The 24,170-nt window shown below is 42.7% G+C and overlaps 1 protein-coding gene across 3 annotated transcripts in view; it reads right to left on the reverse strand.

Moving 5' to 3' along the window:
- Positions 1-6,772: 6,772 nt before the first annotated feature.
- MYLK4 (myosin light chain kinase family member 4) overlaps positions 6,773-24,170 on the reverse strand; it is a 73,724-nt gene continuing 56,326 nt past the window's right edge. For 2 of the 3 annotated variants that reach the window (XM_014734696.3, XM_070244047.1), the window contains 9 exons: positions 23,442-23,535; positions 23,260-23,369; positions 22,211-22,352; positions 19,366-19,436; positions 18,430-18,558; positions 17,635-17,787; positions 14,778-14,856; positions 11,194-11,263; positions 6,773-8,510 (listed from right to left, as the gene is read on the reverse strand). In XM_014734696.3, the coding sequence (XP_014590182.2) occupies positions 11,219-11,263; positions 14,778-14,856; positions 17,635-17,787; positions 18,430-18,558; positions 19,366-19,436; positions 22,211-22,352; positions 23,260-23,369; positions 23,442-23,535 (823 nt within the window). In that variant the 3' untranslated portion in view covers positions 6,773-8,510; positions 11,194-11,218. Of the gene's footprint in view, positions 8,511-11,193; positions 11,267-14,777; positions 14,857-17,634; positions 17,788-18,429; positions 18,559-19,365; positions 19,437-22,210; positions 22,353-23,259; positions 23,370-23,441; positions 23,536-24,170 lie in introns of all 3 variants that reach the window. The other variant, XM_001488066.4, reaches the window with a different exon arrangement.

Genomic DNA, 24,170 nt, shown 5'->3' on the forward strand with positions numbered 1-24,170 from the left:
TCACCTCTTGTTATTCTTGTCTTGTGTAATCCCTTCTCACGTTGAATAGGGCATTGAGGAAATTAGGGAGTGAGACGCTGCTGAGAAAAGGGCGTAAAACGGATTGAGATTACTATTTTACTCTCTCTTTGATTACTCACTCTGAGAAGCAGGCTGTCACATGAGCAGCCCTATGGAGAGGCTCACCTGCCAAGGAACTGAGGTCTCCTGCTAAAAGTCAGCATCAATTTGCTAGCTGTGCAAGTTAGCCATCTGGGAAATGGATCCTCCAGCCCCAGTCATGGTCTTTTCTAGTCCTAGTTATCTGTGATAAAGAGAAATAACACCCGTGATGATTCGTGAGCATTGGCTGACACTATAAGGCAGAGATGTCACTGAAAATAACAGGCAGGGATTCGTGGATTGAGAGAGAACTGAGGGGCTTTATGAGATGTGTATTTTGGAACAGGCCTTTATGGGAGAGAAGGGAAAAGCGGAGGACCTGTAGCCCGTCCTTGTGTGTTCCTCAACTGGCACAATGAGAGGTCAAAGGCAGAAGCCGGAAGAGCTTTTTTTTAGGAAGAACTGTGTGAGATGCTGTGGCCAATTTGTATGATTTACACTGTGATTTACTATAAAATACTCTGGCATGGAAGTCAGTTAACGTTTGAAGGATATTAATCTAATCCAGACTGGATACTCCAAGGCTTGGTAGGTAGCGTTTTAAATTAGCATAAAAAAGCTGGTTTTCACAAACTCTTCTTCTATCCTTACATCTACTCAACACCAGAAGAGTGTGAAACTAGCATAATGGACACTAGAAAATGATTTTTTTTTAATGAGTAAAATAAGTAGTGTTTAAACTATGGATCGGCTAGAAATGTTGAACAGATATGAACGACAACATTCTACTTAAATGAAGAACAAGAATATAACATAATATTAGAATAATAATGTTGTAATAATTCTTATATAGTGATATAAGAATCCAGCAAGCTCAGGAGCCTAATCTCTTGGGAGCTGCCCCTAGGCCTTAGAATTCCATTAGGTCTTATGTTCAGCCATTTCTGGAGGATGCTGTCATCTGATCCAACTAAAGAGTTGCCTGGATCTTTTGATCAGAATATTGTCACATCTGCCTTGAATGAACCTTTCATGCAAGGCACTGTCAGAGGGCCTAAAAAGCCAGACAGCTGGGGCTTCACTGGGCTCGCACAACAGTTTGTATAACTGTGACTGTCCTGCTTCTCATCGTTTGTAGGTATGGCAGAATTCAGCCTGACCCTTGCTTTCATTGTACCAAATGCCACCTAGTAGTCAGCTTATGGGGGAGGAGACCATTGCCTTCACTTGTCTCTACCTGTTGGAAGCTTATATGAACTCCTGAAAAGATTACACATCTGTGCACAAAGAACGAGGCTGCCTGGGCAGTGAGCATACTCTGCGTTTCGGCATGACTGTGCACATAGCATTAGTGTGATGGGGACTCCAGGAAATACCACCTCGCTGGTACCTGGAGCTGGCCTCTTGAGGGAAGCCAGGAGGCAACGTTCTTGGCAGGGGCAGCTGTTGTAGGGGTGGACTGGAGCAATGGAAGGGAGGTGCCCTCGGGTGGTGTCCTGCCAGATGAGGCCACTCTTCCTGACACGCTGGTTCCTAAACTTGTGTAAGAATATTTTGGAAGTCTCTAGAAATAATTGGGTAAGCTTTGAGGGGGCTCAGAGTCCCCAAACTCTGCAGTTGAGGCCATGAGCCAGCTAGGTGCAGATTAATATCTTTCATGAGACCCTATTTGTACCACAGTGATGTCTGGGAAACAGGTTACAAGTTCTTGCGGAAGCTCTATATTATGAGTGGTGGGAATAAGCCACTGAAGGAGCATCAGGAACCACCAATCTTCCAAATGGGTCCAGGCCTGAGGTCGGGTTGACATCCCCTTTCCTTGCAGGCAGTGGTTGGGGAAGTGATGAAGTAGGTTTTGGCACCCTCCCTTTTGGGGGATGATAAGGGAGAATGGCCCCACTGAACTTTGCCACAGGGGAGAGCAAGGAGAAGCACTGGAAGGGAGATGACTGATTCTTGTCCTGAGTCCCAGGCCCTGAAGCTCTAGCATTGAGGATCTACTCCGGGGAAAGTGTGGGGCTGTCCACTGGGACCTATCTTGTGCCTATATCAGAGGGTAAAGGAAAACTGTTTTTCTACTCAAAACATTTCTGACACCAAATGTATGGGTTTTTTCTCCAATTCAATAATTCTGACACTAGCTACTTAGAGTTAGCTCAGACCCCACAGGTTAAGGGCTCAGCCCCACTTCAAACACCAGTCACAAGTGGTGGGTCCCCAGGTTTCCCACACTTGACTACAAATTGGGGCTTGCCATGACCCCCTCCTAATTTGCTATGATGGCTCACAGAACCCAGGGAAAAACCTTATTTACTATTACCAGTATATTATAAAGGCTATAATAAAGGATACAAATGAACATCCGGATGAAGAAATATATAGGGTGAGGTCAGGAAAGGTCATGAGCACAGGAGCTTCTGTCCCTGTGGAACTTGGGGCGAGCCACCCTCCCGGCATGTGAATGCAGTCTTGTTCACCAACCCAAAAACTCCCCAAACCCCTTCATTTAGGGTTTTTATAGAGGTTCCATTACATAGCATGATTGATAAAATCATTGACCATTGGTGATTAACTCAACCCCCAGGTCCTTTCCCCTCCCCAGAGGTGGGGGGGATGGGGCTGAAAGTTCTAACCCTCTAATCATGGGCTTGGTTCATCTGGCAACCAGCTGCCATCCTCCAAGAGTCTCCTCAGTGGCATAAACTCAGGGATGGTTAAAAGGGGCTGATGATAAATAAAATAGATGCTCCTCTCACCTCTATCACTCAGGAAATTCCAAGGCTTTCTGTGTCTGAAACAGAGGACAACAACCAAACACATAGTTCTTATTGTCTCACAAGATCACAGCGGGTCGATAAGGTTTCCTCACTTTGGGGAAGAAGTCAGAACGCTTCACCTAGAGATTCAAGTGGGAATGACTGGGATCTGACAGAGAGGGACAGGATTGCTTTGTGTGAGGACATAAAGGCTCCACTTATGCTTGAAACTGAGATAATAGAAAATTTAGTGGGACAGAGGCCGGCCCGGTGGCCGAGTGGTTAAGTTCGCACTCCGCTTCCGCAGCCCAGGGTCTCACCACTTCACATCCTGGGTACAGTCATGGTACCACTCATCAGGCCATGCTGAGGCGGCGCCTACATGCCACAACCAGAAGGACCTACGACTACAATATACACCTACATACTGGGGGGCTTTGGGGAGAAAAAGAAGAAGAAGAAGAAGAAGAAAAAAAAGAAAGATTGGCAACAGATGTTAGCTCAAGTGCCTATCTTTAAAAAAACAAAAAACTGATCACTCTTAAAAAAAAAAAAAGAAAAGAATGGAAATTCAATGGGACAGTCTCAAGCCAAGTTGGGGTAAGGGATTTCATTGACACTGGGAGAGCTGATCGCTGCTGGACTAAAATAGGAACGTTGTCATGGACCCAGATGTCACCCTCAGACACACACAGGCCTTGGAGCTGAACAGTCACAACAGCATTTCCAGCCAAGACACCGACCCCAGAAAGCAATGTGGCAGCCGACGACAGGGTGGCCATCGTATACTGAAATTCTTCAGTAATAGATTTTCTGAAGCAGACACATTTCAGATTTCAAAGGACAAAAATAAAGCAGTTTAGTGACAAGTTTGATGTCCTTTATTCAAGGGAAAACAATACATAGGTTGGGGGAGTCCAGTGCCTCACAAGCAGGGGAGCACTGCTCCTGAGGGATTTGGGGCAAGAGCACATTCTATAAAGGCTGGAAGAGGCAATACGGAAACAGGGCATGAGTGGCCAGGGGGTCAGGGATTTCCTTGGAAGGCCCTATAAGGTCCTGTTTTCTAGGGTAAGCTGAGCCCGCTAAAGCTGAGTTGGGGGATTATGATGGGTCTATGCTAGGATTCCTTGACGAGTGTTTCCCGTAAGTGCAGGCTGACTTAGTTTTAGATTTGTGACACAGGCCAGGCCACTGAGGTGGCCTCCATTTTGTGGGTCCCAATATACAAGTTAACTTTACCACAGGGTCTGAGGAATGTTCACTGAGGTACATTACAGAGGCTGGACTGCTGCAAATTGCCTTAATAACTCCTTAAACTCTGTTCTGGAACTAGACACTCTACTTATATCTCAGTCAATATTTTTGTACTTATAGGGCGAAAAACACCAAGCCTTGAGATGGTACATTGTGACCACCAAGCTTTCAGATGGGGGAGCTGTTTTTCCCTCATGGGGCTGACCAGTATTCCTGCGAATGGTTCTGGAGCCCTATAAGTGTGATATTGCTCTTTTAAGCTATCTTAGTTTCTTAATATCACAGGATTTAACATGTCAGACCTCGTCATAAAGGAAAGAGTTTGTATTGCATTTGCCAAGTCCTCTTTGTTGAGTAATTTAACTCATTAGCCAAAGGATTAAAGTCCATGTTTATTCTTCAATATAATACACATATGACAGTTATACATCTTTATAAGGCAAAGAAATACAACTGAATGAAACTATGATCAGAAATTTAAAAAATACCTGAATATGCAATCACATTATGAAGATATCTTTATTTCTTATCTACACTGATAAACTTTATCCAAAGGACGCACTGACATCTACCAGCTGGGACAACTACAAAATACATGGAAGTCAAAATATGCATGCTCAGGTCTCAGCTGTTTTCTGGTTTTTTGAATAAATAGTAGTTGAGTTATAAGCCTTCATGGAAGGTGACACTGCCCATATAAAGACCCCTTATGGAAAACGCACCTGACTAAGTGGAGCTAGGAGAAAAATACAGCACTTCTAACATGAGAAACTGTAGGAAATTTCGTGCTATGCAAGGAAGTCATCCTAATCCAGGAATTCAACATCCAATAAGTCCAGCGTCAAGTTTCCTTTAGGACAGAAAGCAATTTGCCTTTTGGAAATATAATTTTCACCTCCAAGAGGTTTTCGGCAAACATTGTGATGGATAAAAAGATGAACTTTGATTCTAACTTAAGAAAAACAGAAAGAAGTGAAAAAATAAAAAATACAGGACAAAAGCAAGGTAGGGAGCACCATGGCCCTTGAGAAGTGAGCCCCAGCAGTGCTGTGCCCTATGCCCATGACGGAATTGCTAGGGACGGAGAGCGGAACTGAGGCCACTGACCACATCGCTGAGGGGCCCTCCTCTCCCTCTCGTTACACTTACACAAATAAATTTTCCAAATGAGACTCCCTCAACTGGTCTGCAGTCCAAACTGAACAAGGACATGTATGAGACTGGCTGGCACCCCTGTCTAATGGCTGGAGCAGGGGTGGTGGGAGCAGAAGGGGCAAAAAGGAATGAAATAAAGAGGAAGACTCTCATTTCCCTAATATTAACCCACATTTTAATTCTAAAACAAGAAAAAATTTTGCTATACTAATATCTATAAAAATGGAGAAAATATAAGTTCTCACATCTTTCAAGACACATTCACATCAAAGTATGACATGACAATGACAGCATGCCTATTTACATTTTGAGGAAAGAAGGTAAAATAATATCAAGTCAGACAAAAAGCAACTAAAAACAAACCTACAGGACTCAACAGACATGAGAGTTACCCAATTTCAACCTGGAAATCTTTTCCCCAAGTTACTCAGGTGAGAATCCATTCCAGAGGTTTTCATGCCACAAACTGGGGTGTGGGTCCTATCTTCCTTGACTTTTAAATAGCAACAAATTCTGGCTAAGTGTTGGTATCTTACAAATTACAAATGTGGGCGTGCTTTTCCCTTAATAGTTCATGAGGTTTATTCCTCTCCAGGCAGTAAAAGGACCCCATCAGTGCTTAATTTCCTCCACTTACTAAAAAAATGGCAACTGCCTAATGTGAGTGAGTGAAGCCATAACTTCCATTAAGAGGGTGGAGGAGAAATACAGGCTCTCAAATCCTAATGACTTCTTGGAAAAATTGATCACAATAGCCCTAGTCTAGCCAGACTCAGCTTCTCTGGGTCCATGCTCACATCTGGTTTGATTCCCTCGCTTTGCAAAGCCCTCTTTTCCCATCAGAGCAGCAATCGACCAAGTTATGGGCTTCTGCTGGAGCAGCCACACATTGGCGAGGAGAGAGGAGACAGGATGAGTAGGAGACAAATTCTCCCATTTCACCATAACTCTAGACTGCAATAATCAACTCTGCAAGGCAAACTATCCCCAACTCTCATATAAAAGGCACCCCACTGGCCTGGGGATGCTTCCCCAATCCAAATGTGGAAATTTAACTACAAATTCAAAGGAGATCCATTTTTAAAGTAGAGTCTCCTTTCTAAACCTCTAAAAGAAAAAACAAACCACACCCACTAACTGCAGGGTCATCAGTGGATTAATTTGGCAAAGAAATCATTCCTTCATTTGGCCTACGCTGTCCCTTCTATGTGTGGCCGGGCCTGGGGAAAGTTTATTTGCCAACGTGAGTCAAAGCTAGATGCACACTGCACATGTGAAAGACCTCCTGCTCAATCTGATAGAGAATCTACACCACAGGACAGAACACGCCCTTCCACGAGGGGTTTCAAATCAAACCCTTGTGTCCTATTTAGCATCTGAGTGAATGCCAGCTCTCTGTGGTCTGAGTAGTATTAATGCATGCACTGGCTTGTATTTTTCTAGACTCGATGAATACCATCAGCTAAAGATAGCACAGTAATATGACACTGCAGTCACAGGGCTTTTTTTTTTTTTTTTTTAAGAAAACTAAATTAAACATTTTAAGCATAGTCACATAACAGGAACAGGAGAAACCAACCTTGGGTAAATGCATAGGCCAAAGGAAAAAAGAAATGCATGACAGTGTAAGCGCAAATGCTAGAAAGGAGTCAGTCTTACAGCTGGCATGACCACTAAGCTGGCATGTGGCCTTCACTACATTACACATTTTCTTCTGTTGCTACTCCTCCTTTACCTTACCCAGAGAATAAGGATGTTGCACATATAGTTATGTGTGGCCATGCTGCAAGGAGTCACTAAGTGGATGTGAGAAATAATGGAGAAAAGCCAGTGCAAATCAAATCTGCCTTCACTCATACAGCCACCACGTTATTCTTACCCCATATCATCACCATTATGACAACCAGAGCCCAAAATAGACATTATCATAAGCTGATCTCAACACAATGGTTATTTGGAAATGGAAAATGAAGGAGAGCTTAAGAAGCTGAATGATGAGCTTGGATGTGTACCAGGAGTTAAGCGTGGCTTTGCCTTGTCTCTTCTTAAAGAAATGGCGCGGCTGTTTCGCTCTTTGGAGTCCCTGTACCCTTCTGTGCTGTATACAGTAGGGCTCCCTTTGCTTATTAAACAGCTGTGAGGAGATGGCACACGACCTCAGGAACAAGAAGGAACTTCCAACTGGAAATCTTTCTCGTGTAGAAAAAGTGAGCAGAGGTGCTCCCCTTGTCTTCGGCTTCTGAATGCCCTTTCTTCACAGCCAGGAGCCACATGAGACTCTGCGGAGCTGAGATCACTCGTCTTCACAAAAGTTTGAGTTTACCCAGAAACTTGAGTGCTATTTCCCAGATCACTTGAACACTGGAAACAAAGCATTGTCCTTCCTCAGGATACACAGACCCATCTCTTCTTGACAACTGCAGTGAGGAAAGCTCTCAGGACTGTCAACATTATTCCAAAGGTGGCCATTTTGAAGACTCACCATGAACAGATACCTCTTGCACCGCCTCTCAAAACCAGTGTGTTCCATGCAGATGCAGGTTCAACCAGAAGGGAGGAGGGACCACATTGTGAAAATGCATGCCACTCATTTGAAAGTAGAAGCAGCTACGTGGAAGAAACTGATGCGCTTGGAGGAAAGTTTAGAATAAACGGAAGATATAATGGCTGATGCCTCTTGCCTCAGAATTCAAAGAAAGCTTATGTTCCAGAAAGCAAATTATTTATCAGTTGGATTCACCTGATTTCAGACCAAATCAAAATAATAAAGTCTGAGAAATGACGTGTTGAAGGATGCACCACACTTAGAATGTTTTCTGGGGATATAATCACTTGAAAGTCACAATTTAATGACTGGAAACAGTTTTCTCCCTCTAAATACATCCTCCAGGTTTTAAAATCCCAAATAAATCTCCAGGATGATTGCTCTAGTAATATGAGAAACAGCAGAAATAATGCATCCCTTGCCCTAGTGACTAAAATCAAAAATAAAAATAGAAAATACAACCTAAGATGGCAGGGAAACGGCTTCCCAAGTGGGCACTACCATAGGGGTGGGGACATGAGGGCAGGCGGGCAGGGCTGCAGCACTGGGTGCCCTCTGCGCACGGCCAAGGGGCTCAGAGTTCAAGCGTGGCTGCTCCTCTGGCTACGGCCACCAGTCGTCACAGGGGTCAAGGCAACAGAACTGCTGATTTTTCCAAAAATCTTCTCGAAGCAGCAGCAACCACAGCAGTTTTCCTGCAAAGCAAACAAAATATGACTCTTGTTAATTCAGCAGCGCTTTTGCAATTGTCATTAGTTGGTTGCGCCCCTTAGGAAAACCACACATGAGTTTTTATAACATGTGTGTATGTGAGAGAAAAAAAGAAACCCCTTGAAGGATCCCGGTGCTTACCAGAGTTGGGTTTTTTTCAGTTTTTGCAAGATATTTTAGTACTATTTGCAATATCGAAGGACAAGGCCGCTTTGTTTCCTCTGAAGCACAGCCAACTCCCAAAGTTGCTGCCACCCCGTCCGTTCTGTCAGCTCAATCCCAGCATCAAGGGGAGAGTGTGGATGGCGTGTGCGGAGGTTTCTATTTGCTTTATGACCATGTCTGACCCCAGGCCCGCACGCTGCTTGCTGTCCTACACCATTCCTACAGATGTGAGGAGGTGTGCTCCATCATGTCTCACAGGTTGGCAAAAGATGCAACAGAAACAAGAAATGAAATGCCACCAGGTTGACTTTTAGAGTGTTTCCTCAACCCATCAAAAAACCTCTAACAAATTGCAGGAGATTTATATGCCTCAATTTACATTGTGGATTATGCCTCATCCACAGGGCCTGGAAGTCGCTCTTTTTCCACAGGAATAATCTTCAACCACCAGATTTTAAAAATCAATATTATCTCAAAATTGGTTTTACTCATGATAGATCTTGCCAAAATCCCCATCTTATCCTGGCAGGAAATATTGTGAAGAATGATCTTTTCCTTTTTTTTGCACATTCTTCTCAAATGAGGCTGCTCTCAGAATTAATGTCTTAAGCTTACATTTTAATCTGACAAAAAAAAAAAATTAGGACAGTAAACTAGGAAGCATCCACCTCAAGTGGACCTGAAATGACTCTTCTCCCCTGTGGCGGGACCGAGGCGAATGTCTGGAGGGGTCCCAGAAAGGCAGGCAGCCAGCCTAAGGGACCATCAGGAGGCAGACCTGACCAAGTTCAGAGAGAGGCTTGCAGCAACCCCAACAAGATGGCGTCTAACGGGGCCAACATGACCAGCTTGGGTGCTGTTGTCTTTGTCCTCTGCGTAGCTGCCACTGCCTGGGCTGACACTCCTTCTTTTCCATCACGTTAGGTTCAAAGCGCCAACTTGGTGTGGAAAGACTCCTCCACCTCCTACCACCATTTCCTCCTCATACTTCCCCCACCAGACCCTGGCAGCAGGCCTGCCTTGCAAGGCAGCCTCCAGTCACCCAGTGAATTCATTCCCACCAGGCCTCAAAAGTGACTGCAGTGCCCATGGTGGGAAGGTGGTTTGTGGCAAACCCCTGGGGTTTGTGGTACCCTGGGACCAAACTGCTTTAGGAGGAGGGAGTGGAGAGACAAGGAAAAACAGGCCTGCTGCCTGTAGACTCCGGTGCTCACAACTCCCTGCCAAGGCCGGGCCGCACTCAGCGAGCTCGCACCCCAGGCCCAGGAGCACAGAGAGGGCTTTCTCTCTCCACATTGTCACACAACACAAAACTACCTTCTGCTCTTCCCAAAACTTTAATGTCCTTGCTATTTTTGACAAATGGGAATGGTCTTTGCAAATAGAAAGCACAAGCCTTCCTGTTGACTTTTCATAGACTTCTAGATGAGTGATAGACTCTTAAGTAAATGACCCTTACACCAAAGGCCAAGGCTTTCCTAACGCTGGTTTGTGACTTTTATTAAGATTTACTGATTTATTTCTACCCTATCTTATTTCTCAAAAGATTCAAGGCAGCTTACAAGAATATAAATTGACAAACAAAAACCTCAGGACCAGAATAAACACAAATCAGAATAAAAGATTAAGACCAGGCAGCAGAATGGAGACTCACGAGTCATGAGTCCTACATAGTTAAAGTTAAGCTGCAGAAACAGCCATGGATTTACTGCCCCAAATTAGGGAGCCGACTTGCTGGAGGGTGCATGGCTCCCCAACAAGGACATAAATGTTGGGATTTCTAAGTCTTCTGTAATAGTGCACTTTCTTAGGCTTCCCCTTTAGGGCATAAATTGGGCCAGCTTATTGATATAATAGAAGAGGCTCACATGTCAAAGTCTCTCCTAAGAACTGTGACAAAATTCTAAGCAGGATAGAGACTTTGTATCCAGTGGTGGTTCTTTGGGATCCAAGAGTGGAGCAAGACCAGGAGGCAGCTCAGGGGAGAAAAGCAAACGTGGGCTATCGATTCAGAGGCCCTGGAGTGGATGAGGCTCTACCATTTGCTAGCAGTATGGCTTTGGGGGACTTATTTTGTCTCTGAGTCTCTGAGACTCGGTTTTCCCATCTATACAAAAAAGATACTACTTCCTCTGATATCGCGTCGTTGTTGTAAGGACTACGAGAAACAGTTTCTGATCAGGTACTGGCACCTACTGAGAGAATTACTGAGTACCTACTATGTGCCAGACCCTGCTCTCAGGGCTTTGCGTGACTTATCTCATTGGAGCCACTCAAAAGCTTAGGAAGTAAGACTGTCCCCACCCCCCAAATCAGGAAACTGAGGTTTCTTTGCTAGGAAATGGCAGAGCCAGGGTGCAAACTCAGCAGTCTGATTTTGGGGCCTCCTCTCAACCAAAACACTGCCCTGCATCCCGTATGCAATCAACATTCCATTCCTTTCTCGCTCCTCTCTCTCGAGGTTTGCACAAGCATCTCTTCAGGAAAAACCCTGAGACCCACCTTTCAAACGGGCACCTTCTGTAGGCTATTTGGTCACACGGTCCTGAGTGTCAGAGCAGCAATTCTTCTTCTTCTAGGAAAACCAGAAGACATTTCAGGAAGGATTAGAACTTTTTTCAACAGTTCTTGACTTACGAAAACACTTGAGTCAATAACTTGCTACTGAGTAGAAAGCGTTCTTCAAGCATTTTCCTGAAGCCTAATGGCTGACGACCCTCTGAGAGATACACTGAGCCACCTTCGAAGTCCAGCTCAAACACGGGTCCCCCGCGCCTAATGCTCCTGTCATCGCCACCCTTCCTCTAACAGTCAGGGACAAAGAGCTTAGCACCTAGTGACACAATTTTTACACATATGTGTTTTGTCAAAACTTCCTTCAAAAACATTCACTTAGACAAAGCACAAGAGTCAAGACTGAAACTAGGCTGCAGTGACTATAAAGATGAGTCAGACACAGAAACTGCTTCTTCCAAAAGTTTCCAAGTCTAGTAGACAAGAATTATTTAAGTGCCATAAGAGAGGCTCAGGAAGACAGAGAAAGCACCTCTAGTTTGGGGATTGAGAAGAGCTGTCTTAAAGGAGGTGACATTTAGGCTTGAGACAATCACTAGGATCTGGGCTGATCCGGAAGAAGGAGTGGAGACAGCACTGGACAGCCGAGATGGGGATCTCCTGGAGCAGGCCTGCACTGCTGGTGGGTTTGCTTGGTGTGCACTGTGGGGACACTTGAAGATTTTTTGATTAGAGAGTAATACGATCAGAGTTGTAAGTAATAGAACAATGATTCGTGAATTAGATAGAGAGTGGCTGGAGGTTGGAAATCAGCCCACAGGTTATTTTGTTAGTTCAATAAACTGGAAGGAGGGTGTGGGCTGGGGTAGTAGCCTGGGGACGGAAAGGAAAGGGAAGGGGCTTCGCAGCTCTGGGAGGAAGGAAACTGCCATATTTGTTCAGTTTTCCTTCCTTCGGCCCCAAAGCATTTATTAAGTCTGCAGTATGTGCTTGCTGAGTTCTATTCGATTTGTGCTTTGGAAATGCTTTGCTCCACCCTAGTTGAGAGCTGTTTCTGATGGAAGATGGGTTACGTATGGATGGCTGGGGACAGAGAAAGGTTGAGAACCACAGCACGTCATCTTGAACATATTGTAGAAGGCAGAGCACTTCAAAACCTTAATTTCTAAGAAGAAAAATCCTTCTCAAATTTAGTAACTGATCATAGGCATGCTAAAGCAGGAGGTGCTTTTAAGCATGAAACAATTAAAAGAGACAAATAAAAGTTTATAAATGACTTTTAAAAATATGGAATTTAGATTTAAGAGTAAATAGTTTAGGATAAGAGTTAAATTTTCAACATAAAGTTAAATTCTGACTTTATAAAACATACCAGAACCAAGATTATTCCAAAAATGAATTTTCTGGAAAAATTTAGTCTCAGTATTTAATTGAAAAATAGAATATATTAAGCTTGAATATTTTCTTTCAGTAACACCAAAAATGTACAGTACGTGAATGGTTCTGGAGACGTCATCAGGCCTCCTTTGCCCAGGAGCCCATTATCCAGCAGGAGAGCAAAGCGTGAAGCTCTGCCCGAACTCCGGAGCCCACACTGGGATGCTGGCTCCATCACTCGCTCCTGAGGGGATCCTGGCAAGCACTTAACCCCTCTCCTCAGTTTCCTCATCTATGTAACGAGGATAATAACAGTGCCCGTTTCAGAGGGTTGGTACGAGGGTTAAATGAATTAATTTTTGTAAAGCAGTTAGAACAGTGCCTGGCACAGAGTCATATAATTATAACTTTCATGATAACTAAGTTTATACAGTGAAATTTGTTTTTTAAAAAAGAAAATCCTCACTATTTTTGAAATATCTATTCATCTTAGGTACCAGCAGTTGGATAGAATAACAAAAAGGTGATTTTTGTTGCTGTTGTTACATGATTTTAAAAATATTTTTAAACACTTTTGAAACTGTATAATGTCATTAATTATCTGCTGTGGTTTCTATATTGTCCTACCATGTCAAAGTGTATTTGGACACCAATAAGCTTGGATAAAAATACATTGGTGGAAAATTGGCCCAAAATAGGTTGGTAACTCTAATAAGCAGTTTATGCAGTCTGGGTGAGGTACCGACTAGGTAATAAGTCTATTTTTACTTGACATCAGTACCAATTATCAAGGAAAGGTATATTCAGACACAAATAAAACTTAGTACTGATGCTGAATTTAGAAGTAAAGTTAATTTCAATAAAAACTGGATGTGGAAAAGATTAGTACCTGAAGCATAGTCATTCCAGCTTTGTTGGTCAGTGAAAAAGCCCCATTCCACAACCCCGGGGAGTGGGAGAATGAGGAATGCACGGGGAGGAAATGACAGTGCAGCACACGCAGACTTCGTCAGGGCAATACAGCAGCTGTCTGAACTCATCTCACGGCAGACCTGTCCCCAGTGGGGCGTGAAGGCATGGATTGCATATTGCCTCTATATGTATCTTACCCAACTGAACATCCTAAATGCTTAGCAAAGTTACTTCAATGTTACACATCTGCTTCTGCGTTATTTCTATAAGCCACAGTGATTTGGATGGAGATAGTCTAACGGAGGCTATTGTGGTGATTCTGGTAAGGAGTGCCCCAAGCCAGAAGAACCACGGGGATGGAGACGACTAGACGGATTCCAGAAGCAGTTGGGGAAAATATTGTACTGAACTTGGAGATAAATTAAACATGAGATGAGAGGATCGAGGGAGAGGGGGGACACAAAGAAGATGCCCTGGGGGCTCGTTTAGGCCGTTCATCTGAGGGGCTAGCTGAGGATGAGGTGAGGTGTTTGGGGATGAGTGCCGTGTAAGACTGAGAAGATCCCAGTGGAAATGTCCATACACAGGTGGATACATGGATCTGAAGCTTAGGAGGGAAACTTATGCCAAAGGGACAGAGAAGGGAGTAGAAACACAAACAGTAATCAAGGCCATGAGAGTAGATAGGGATTTTACGGGAAAAAGTTAGTGCAGAATGTGGGCTCAATTATTCTCAACAAGCCCTTCACTCATCTTTATTTAGTCTTTGGGAAGCGTCTCCTTCACATATATTTACACTACTCTCTGGACCAAGTTGAGTATTATAGTTTATTGGTGCCTAGAGCAGACTACACCAAATAAGCACAGAAATTAAAATTCTGAGTTCCGTTTTAAGGAGGCCTGTTTATCTTGATGTACATTAGCATATTTTTCCAAAACTTTATATGTTTCTATATCTCAGGCTACATATGTGTGCGTAAGTATATGTCATAGTACAGTGATGTAATTCATTTTATAATGGATACAATGATTTAATAATAAACATAATAAATAGTTACGCTGAAAATAATACTCTACTAAACAACATAATTAGCATTTACTTTTAAAAACACCAATGGCTCAAGAAAAGTATTTTAAGTAGTTTAACACTAGCACAAGAATTGAAGCCCGTGAGAAAAGGAATTAGAAAGAAACTCACTTAAGGCTAAGATGCCTCGAGCATCTGATCACCAAACACTGGAGATCGACCAGAAAAGAAGAGGAGAAACAACCAGCCTTGTTACCTGTGTGCTGAGTCTGGAGTGGAGCTTGTGGTCGGACAACCAGGGGTGCTTGAGAGCTTCACTCGCACTTATTCTCCAACTAAAGGGAAGTTCAGGAGGTTATTAGTGAGGACACACCAAACGAGGCCTGAATCGGCCCTTCCACCACGACTCCGGCCACCGCCTTTGCGGATAGCTGAAAGTCAAATTCACGAGCAATTCTATCTTCTCTGGAATTGTTGACGGTCACAGGTTACTATCAGGCCGACCAGGATAACAACGTTGGTAAGACAAGCGGGACAAATGATCCAACATTCTTGTTAATTACTGAACATCTACTTTCAGATATAAGGTCCCGTTCTTGATGTAATTTCATAAATTGAACTTTTACCAGTCAGCTGAAGAATAAACACGTATTTATTATTATAATAAGAGTAAAATGCCACAATGATTCTTGATGATTGCAAAAGCAATTGAAGTATTAAACCTTTTCAACAATAGGCATTAACTTTTGAATTAAAAAGTTTTGAAGAGTTAAAGAAACAGAGAAGTAGATGGAGAGTTAATGTAAGTATTGAGAGAAAGGATACTGGATACTTTTACAAAAAACCCTATTCTTTTGCTCCAATAAATGTTTATACAATTTTTAAAAATATGAGAAAAAATTCTGAGGATTGTAGTGTATTCTAATTTTAAGCTTTGTAAGCTTGTTTTGTGTGTTAAAGTTTATCACATTAAACCAAATAACCTTTCAAAATAAAAAATTGTGAGTGAACAGTCTACCGTCTGCTTCCGAAACGATATCAATAAAGTCGTTTGACGTGGTCAGGAAGCTTCAGTTTGTAGGAGTGCTTCAATAAAATTGCTTCATCGGATATAAATATATGAGCATAACAAGAGGAGATAAGTTTTTAGTCAATGAAGGAAAATTTAATAACTTGGTGACATCACCATTAGTAGGACATAAAATGATTTAAAAAACTCCCGACCTTCACCAACCTCAGTCGGAAGTGTTATTCCATTTAATATCATAAATTCTCAGTATTGGACCTCCAGAGCCATTTCAATAGCTGAAAGTGCCGAAAAATTATTATTCTTATACTCTGATATCAACTTTTAAAATCTGACTGTTAAAAAGTTAACAGTAACATCATACTAATAATTAAATTCCTAATACAATTTCAAGTTTATTTTTGTACTCCAGAAGTTTATTCTATGATAGTCGTATTTGGCATTGGCCTTAGTCTCATCCAAGTACTGACTTGAATACTTAGCCAGCTGTCCCTCTGTGCAAATATGTGGCTGATGCTCCTGAAGTATTAACGAAGCCCTCAGACTAAGGCGTGGGCAGTGCGTGGGCGCTGGAGCCCACCAGGCACGGTTTGGACTCTGCTCTGAGTTAGCTGTTTGACTGCTTCATTGCTCTCGGCCTCAGTTTCCTCATCCGTAAAATAATGGTGCTAATATCCATACACCATGGGATTATCAAGGAGATTAAGTCAGACAGCACATTTAAAAAGTGTATCTGTAAAGCAGGGTCTCAGGAAATGCGCACTTCTCATCCACCACAGATTCGATAGAGCTGACATTGTCCGTGTGATCACTGCCTGGCATATGGTAATGTGCAAGCAATAATAATAGTAACATCAGCTGTTGTGCCTGTCCCTTAAAGGTAAAACCAGTGCCTGTTCATTGCCCTCCTCTCAGAGCCATGCCGCAGCCTGGCCACATCCTCCTCACCCTTGAGGACTCAACTCTGGCCCTTGTCAATACGGTCTATCTTTGCATTAACCACACTGTACCACTTCTTTTTAAAAATACCTCTCTCTTCTTTTAGATCAAGAGGCAGGGACTGGGCTCTATATATTTGTTCTCGACACTCCAGACACACTCCTGGCAGGCTGTAGATAATGACTCAGTGCTGGAGCGTCAGGCACTGTGCCGGGCCCCTTCCCCACACTGTTTCCCTACCTCCCCCAACTTGTGCCCCTCCTATCTATTGGTTTGTGGTCAGGTTTATTAATAACTTACAAGCCAGAAAGATAATAAAACAATAAAGCAAATATTGTTGGCTCTGAAAATCTTAAATACTATCTACCATTATATGTATTAGGTATAAAACCATCTAAAATAGTGAGTTTGACAGGTCAATCACAATGACCCCCCCCACCCTATAATTCTAAAATGCAAAGCCCTACATTTTAATACTACTCTTCTTTGTCCACTGATTTTTGAATTAATGTGGTCTTAGCATGACAGAAAATAGAAGGCCATATAATATCTAACGGTTAAGTGTGTGGCCTTGGGGTAAGGTTGACTTATGTTTGGTTATCAGTTCTGCAACTTATTAGCCATATGGTCATGGCAAACTACTCAGAGGCTCACCCATAAAGTAGTAATGGTCATTCCACCTCATAGATTTGGACTGGGGACAGAAGAGAGAATGTCTATAAAGCTCTTGGCTCCATCTGGCCCATAGTAGGTTCTCAAATGAAGTAATAAAGTGTTCAGCTACATAGAGCCGCATATGCGCTTTGTCGATGTTAAAGGGATCATGGAAATAACTTATCCCAAACCTTTCATTTTGAGAGTGAGTCCACTGGGACCCAGGAGGAGCCCCTAACTGCTAGAACCTAGCTGCAAGAGACAGGAGGGAAGTTTTCGCAGCCCCTTTCAAGCCTCATGACCAAAGCAGTCTGTGATCTCAGTAAACTGGGTCAAGAGCTTCAGACTCATTCTATTTACATCTTTGCAGGAGCATCCCAGATGTCATTCAGGGAATTTGGTGGTTATCTGCCATGAATTCTAATAACCCTGATGGCATCCTGTTTCCCCATCAGGCCTACTTCTTCCAGAGCGTAGAATGAACTGGGGTTACCTCTTCTCCTTAATCAGAAGCTTGGAGATGAACTCCCTGCCCTCCTCTGAGATGTCCTGAAATTCTTCATCCTCTAAATCCCATCTGCAGGCCAGGATGTTGTTCAGGGTCTCAGCATCATTATCACCCAGGAAGGGGGACAAACCACTAAGTCTGTAAGACACAGAATCTAGAGTGAGTATTTTTTACACAGCCTCAAACCCTTTAGAGATAGGTTACTTTTTTAGTTCTGTCACTTAAAACTGAAAGAAGACAAATAACCAATAATTAAGCATAATGTTATATTATTGCAATCCAGAAAATGCTTACCTCTACCACCCCAACACTTAATTAAACAATTGCAACAATGAAGGCAGCAGCTACACTCAAATACGAATCTCAAAGAATAGTACAGCTTCTTTTTTAAAGCATTTTACCGCTAGCCAAGTGCTGTCACACGCTTAGATGGCAAACACCAGGAGGAGCACCTCTGGAGTAAGGCTAGCATTAGTCACTTTGGAGATGAGGACACTAGCTCTCTGTTTGTTTCTAACTATTTTTAAGGCATTGGTGCTGTACTAGGAGTTAAAGTGACGAGTGAAGAAGACATACATTTTCTTTTCTGATGATGCGCAGGGAAAGAATTTACTCCTTTCACCCACAGGATTCAACAGAGCCTAGGAAGTAACTGAATATGGCACTGTGTTATTTATTTTTGAAAGACCTAAATTACGGCTTTTATTCAAAATAGCAAGACCTCATAAAACATGCACGGGGATTGAGAATGTGTGTCAGAAAGACCGGAGATCTGCTTACAGCATATAGGCAATGACCCCCACACTCCACATGTCAGTGGGAAAGGAAACAAAATCATAGTTCACAACTTCAGGGGCAAGAAATTCTGGAGTCCCAAAGTTCACCTTCAGCTTCTCTCTGGGTTTGTATCTGAAATTTAGGAGAGAAAGTGGAGGGATGGAGAGTGTCAATCAAAAATCAAAAGTCACGGAAACTGAAAAGATGCAGTCCATAAGACAGACTAACTTCAGCCACACAATGAATTTAAAATAAACAGACTTTAAAGGAAATCACCTATTTAAGAGCTAGTGTCACAAACTTGTAGAGAAGTTCCAGGAGTTTTAGGGATCATAATTCATACTATAAAACCTTGATAATCTGAAACAGTTGTGGGAAAAGCCACTCAGAATAATTAGAACAGCTGAATTATGGAATACGACAAAAGGAAAACTGACACAGTCCTTAACAGGGAGATGGCTTGAATCAGCCCATATTAATGAATAAATGAAATGCAATAATTTACAACATCCATTTTGTTTCATCGTTGATGTGCTGAAGTCCATGCAAACTCTTTGTTCCCTTAAGAAGCCTGTAAGTGCCAGCACAATTGGCAATCTTGTTTACACTTCTAATTTTTTTTAAAGTAAATCTTCTCTTTACAAGTGGAAGAAATTTAAAAGACTACAACAAAGTGCTATAAATTCTAAATTAACATCTTCAAATTTAATAACTTCACTGTATTGGGTTTTAATTTTACATATTTTTTCTTGCACGTACTTAGAAACTTCTAAACATTCAAATCCCAAAGTCAGCAAGGTAAGGCTGAACATAATTTGTGTTAAGTTAATTCTAGATGAAGGTATGAAACCAAGGGGTATATCAAATTTATCTTTGCAAAGAAAGAGAAGCTATCATGCTCCCAACCTCCTTCATACACCTATGTCCGAACAGACATACCTTCTGGCCAATCCAAAATCAATAATTTTTATTTGTTTAGCATCCCGATTCACACACAGGATATTCTCAGGCTGCCAAGAGAAAGAGACACATTAGCAATGAAAACAACCATCATTCACTCAAATTGTCCTTGAACCACAACTAAAAATACAGCGATGCTCAGGAAAAACATATCAGGCCTTTCACTTTGGGGCTGGCTTGTCTGTGTGGGTATTTTCTCCTTTAATTATGTGGTGGATGAGGTTGTGGGTACCCTGCCAACCCTGCATTACCCTGCCGGTCCGTCTCCCTGCTTCTGCAGTTTACCATAATTCGTGAGTTCAGGCAGAGGCCTCCTTGAGGGAAGAAAGAAAAGGAGGCTTTTCAGTGCTTTCCAAATGGACTGGTGGAGGCCGTCTCGGACTTGACATCTGCCCCCTAAAATTATTAAGTATGAATTTCCCCTTCTTGGAGGAATATTTTTCCCAAGGATTTATGAGTTCCAAGAGAAATGGCCTGATTCATTTAAACAGCCACACCGAATATGCAATATAACGTGAACGTTCCTGACCTCCAGATTTTCCCTTTGCGCTTGGCCTATGGGAAAGTCATATGTAAAAGGAAGGCTTTTCGCCCTGTTCATTCTTCATTCTCAGTAATTCCAGTTTTGCTGAGTTTGGTCTCAATGCCTAAAACCCTTGACTAAGTGTCCCCTTGGAGTTTGACTCTGGTAAGACTCTACCCTGCCAGTCTGACAGTCTTGGGGTGAAGAGGGAGAGACGTAGACAGTGGCGCTGCGACTCTGCATCGACAGCGTCTTACACGTGGACCGCCATTTGTTAGGACAGTAAACTGAGGCCTGGGAAAAATAAGGGATTTGATTTGATTTAAAGCCAACGTCATCCATAAAAGAGAGAGAAAGTTTTCAAAGAACTGCCTGGAGCTCTCAAGTTCTCGCCCCAACTCTTCCCAGAGAGCTGGCGGGCATTACTAGCTGAGTCTCTGAATCCCCAGGAACCCAGGTCCCATCCTTTAGCGGGGATCCTGGGTGCTCCTCCCCTGCTGTCTGTGTGGAAAAGAGGTTCAGATGAAATCAGAAACTCAGGAACACTTTGCAAAATCATGTAGTGTCTCCTTATCAATATTCAATAGTCCATTTGGTTGGTCATAATGTCTTTTGAAGCCCTTTTCCAAAATATCTCTGAAACAGATGTCCATGAGTAAAAGCTATTTATAGAGAAGTGAATTCTATATAAGAACATTCAGTTTCATGTTTAATAACTGATCATGTATAAAGCTGTCCAACCGTCAAAGAATACTATGACATAAAAATTTGCAGAATGTAAAGAAACAGCTTTGAGAACACTTCAAAAAGTTAATTTTTTCTAATTATGAAATTAAAGCATATTCATGAGTAAGATTTGGAAAACACAGAAAAATATAAAGACCATTTTCAAGTCACCTATAGTCACCTCTATCTAGTGACAAGTACTCTCAATATTTTTGGCCTTTTCTTTCCGAGGAGCTTTCTGAAAGGGCTGAGTGGTCCTTAATGACCCATCCAGCTGTTGCCTTTACTATTGTCTTTACATCCAAGCCATAACTAAAAGCGCCCATTGCAAGTTCTCAATCAACATTATGAAGCCACATATGGAGTTGTTTGACTTACGATAGGTCAGGTCCTAGTTCCAGTTGCCAATCAAATCCCTTTAGGGATATCTGTAGAATATCTACGCTCAATGAAAATGCTCCGCGAAAATACACATTATCAAACTCAGCTCATAGCCAAGGGCTTTGTCAACAATTTTTAACCTCTGACATCGTCATTTTATATACCACTTCCTCCTGCCCTGTGAATGGGAGACTCAATGCACATAAATCAAGACAGTGAGGGACGCCATGTAATTAGGAAGAGAGGCCCATGGAAACCTATTTAAGGAAGTTAAATTTATTTAGCTCTACAATCCCTGATGACTTCCAATAGGTGGTATGTTACATAGAATATATATTTTATCTCATTGTCAGGCTGTGCAAACAGGGAAATGAAAAAATGACTGAGCCACACACGAAAATGCACTTTATGATACTCAGCCCTAATATTAGAGCTGGTCAGAGTTATTGGGCCTGGATCTTCCCTTGGTTGAAACTAGGACTACGTACAGTCCAATTCGAGGGACTTCATAATGGGAGAGAGATCAGAAGGGAAGGGTCATTAAATAAGAGCAGAAAAGAAGGCAGCTTGGCTCCCGCAGTTCACAGAGGCTTTCCACCATTTCCAGCTTGGTGCCCAGCCCCACCCCCACAACCCTTCTCTGTTCCTTAACATTTTAGCATCCCCTTTCTGGCAGCCCTGTAACCCATTCTGCCACAGGTTTTTCCTCAGTGCTCTAGTATGCTCATAGAAAACAAATCCCTGAAACCCAGAGCTTCCTGAAAGATTCTCGGAGCGTGCTGGGGATTCTTGAAGAGCTGTAAAGTTTGGCTACTACTAAGGAGGTCTGTGATAGCTAAAATCCTCCACCTACTTAGCCTCACAATGAGCGGGGACACAACCAGGGTGGTGGTGGGGATGGTTTTAATTCTAAACTTTTAGAGAAACCATCTCCCCCGTGGATTCTTTCAACACAGGCAAGATACAAGTATCTGAATAGTAGTCCCTAAAGATGGAGACAAGCAAGTGTCGGGGGTGACAGAAGTTAGGAATGGGGAGAGGAAGCTAAGAATGCAAGCTTTATTAATTCCTGAATATGTACCTAGTGGCAGGATAAATATCCTGAGCTGGTGTGCAGTGTCTGACACGGCCCACCCTCCACACGACGGAGAGCTGGGAAGGGTGGACATTTCATAGAATATCAACACACTCTACCTTCAGGTCCAAGTGGAGGATGTACATCTGATGCATGTGCCTTATCCCCTCACATATCTGCCTGATGAACAGGATGGTGTCCAGCTCAGTCAGACTATAACTATCATCAATGACGCGGTCGAACAGCTCCCCGCCATCCACACTGCAGGGGGAGAGGGGGATTCCTCAATGAACATGTGGCTTTCTTGTAGCAGCTTGGTGTTGAAGCTCCTCTAACTCTTCGAGCAGATGTGTGCACAGTTATTTCTCTGCCTATCTCGGTGAGATGGCTCTTATGTTGAAGGCCCTTATTTTAGCCACCAGCAATTTCACGAATGGAAAGTGTCGTCCAGTGGCTGCAGCTCTGGAGCAAGTCCACATCTTCCATTTTCTAACATACATGGACATAAAGAGGACTCTAAGAAGGCAGGGTGGGGAGGCAAGGTCTCCTCAGACTTATTTCAGTGATAAAGTGTTTCTATGTGGCTGATGCTAAATATTTTATTATCCCAAATTCTGTATTGCACAATGATAAGTAAAGCCCCAAATGGGTGGGGTGGGGGTGGGGGGGAATGAACTGAATCACAACTCTGATTCAGTGTTAGTTAGAACTACTCACTTTCTAAATAAACACATTAAATTTTTATAAAGGTGATTTTAAATGGACACTTCTTACCCTTAATTCTTAGGTTTAACATCAACTATGTATTAGCAATTAGGTTGAAAGTGAAATGTAGTTCAAAAATCACTTTCCTCCAGATTAATCAAAATAATATTTAAGCTGGATTTTTGACAGTGTAGCTTAGATACAGAGATAGGTCTAGGTTGCCATTCTACTTCTTATCAATAAAAGCTTGTACGGAGATGTCTATTCCTAAGTAATTTCCATTCTGAAACCGACACAACCGTCTGACACACACGAGTCAGAATCAGTGATGCACCAAGGGTAGATCTAGGCAGCTCTGAGGTGGGACCGAGCTGCAGCTGTGGTCACTGGTGCTGTGGGACGCTCTGGATGTGAGTGTGCAGGTTTGCAGGGGAGCAGAAGCGGGGCAGGAGGGAACACATACTACTCCATGACCAGGACAATGTCATTGTTAGACTCAAAGGCATCGTAGAGCTGAATGAGGTTCACGTGATCCAGCTGGTTCATGACATTGATCTCGTTTTTCACTTCGTCCTGAGAAGAAAGAGAGGCATTTAGTGCTGAGAAGATGACGGCAAGGAGAAATCCATATCACACGGCCTTTACCTTATCCTTCACGCCTCTGGTCTTGATGATCTTGGCCGCCAGCTTCAGACCTGTTGCTTTCTCTTCACATTTATGAACCTGGCCAAAGCGCCCCCTGCCGAAGAAAAGGAGGTGGTGCAGTGTGAGGTTCTCTCCCAACAGGGCCGCCTCAGCCCTGCCAAGAGGACCGTGCAGTTGCCTTGGGCATTTCTCTTTCTGAGTCTGAAGGAGCAAACCTATTAGTGTATCTTCTACAGCCAATAAACTTCCAGAACAGTGTCAAGGTGTGGTCTGTGGGTCACTGGCATCAGAATCACCTGGGAAGTTATTAGGAATACGTGTTTCTGGCCCTACCCCAGACATAGTGAGGCAGGAATCCACGGTGAGGCCCCAGAATCTGCATTTCCACCATGTTCCATGGGTGAGTCATATGTGATTCACACTCTAAAATTTGAGAACTTCTATTATAGAAAAAGTAGAATCTCTGAATACATACAAATGTAATAAGCTAGACTTCGAAAGTATACAAACAATTGTTGTGGGTCAAGCACATCAAATTGTTTTTGGAAACTGCATATAAATAAGTAAGAAGTAATGACGATATTGCATACAGACACACACAATAAAAAATGCACATTACATAGTCACCTATGAGATATTTTGGCAGTTTAGTTGGATAAATTTACATAAACTTTGTAAGACAGCTTCTTACATATGTAATCACATACGGAAACGCACACTCATGAACAG

The sequence above is a fragment of the Equus caballus genome, chromosome 20 (assembly GCF_041296265.1).
Source record: "Equus caballus isolate H_3958 breed thoroughbred chromosome 20, TB-T2T, whole genome shotgun sequence".
Classification (NCBI taxonomy): domain Eukaryota; kingdom Metazoa; phylum Chordata; class Mammalia; order Perissodactyla; family Equidae; genus Equus; species Equus caballus.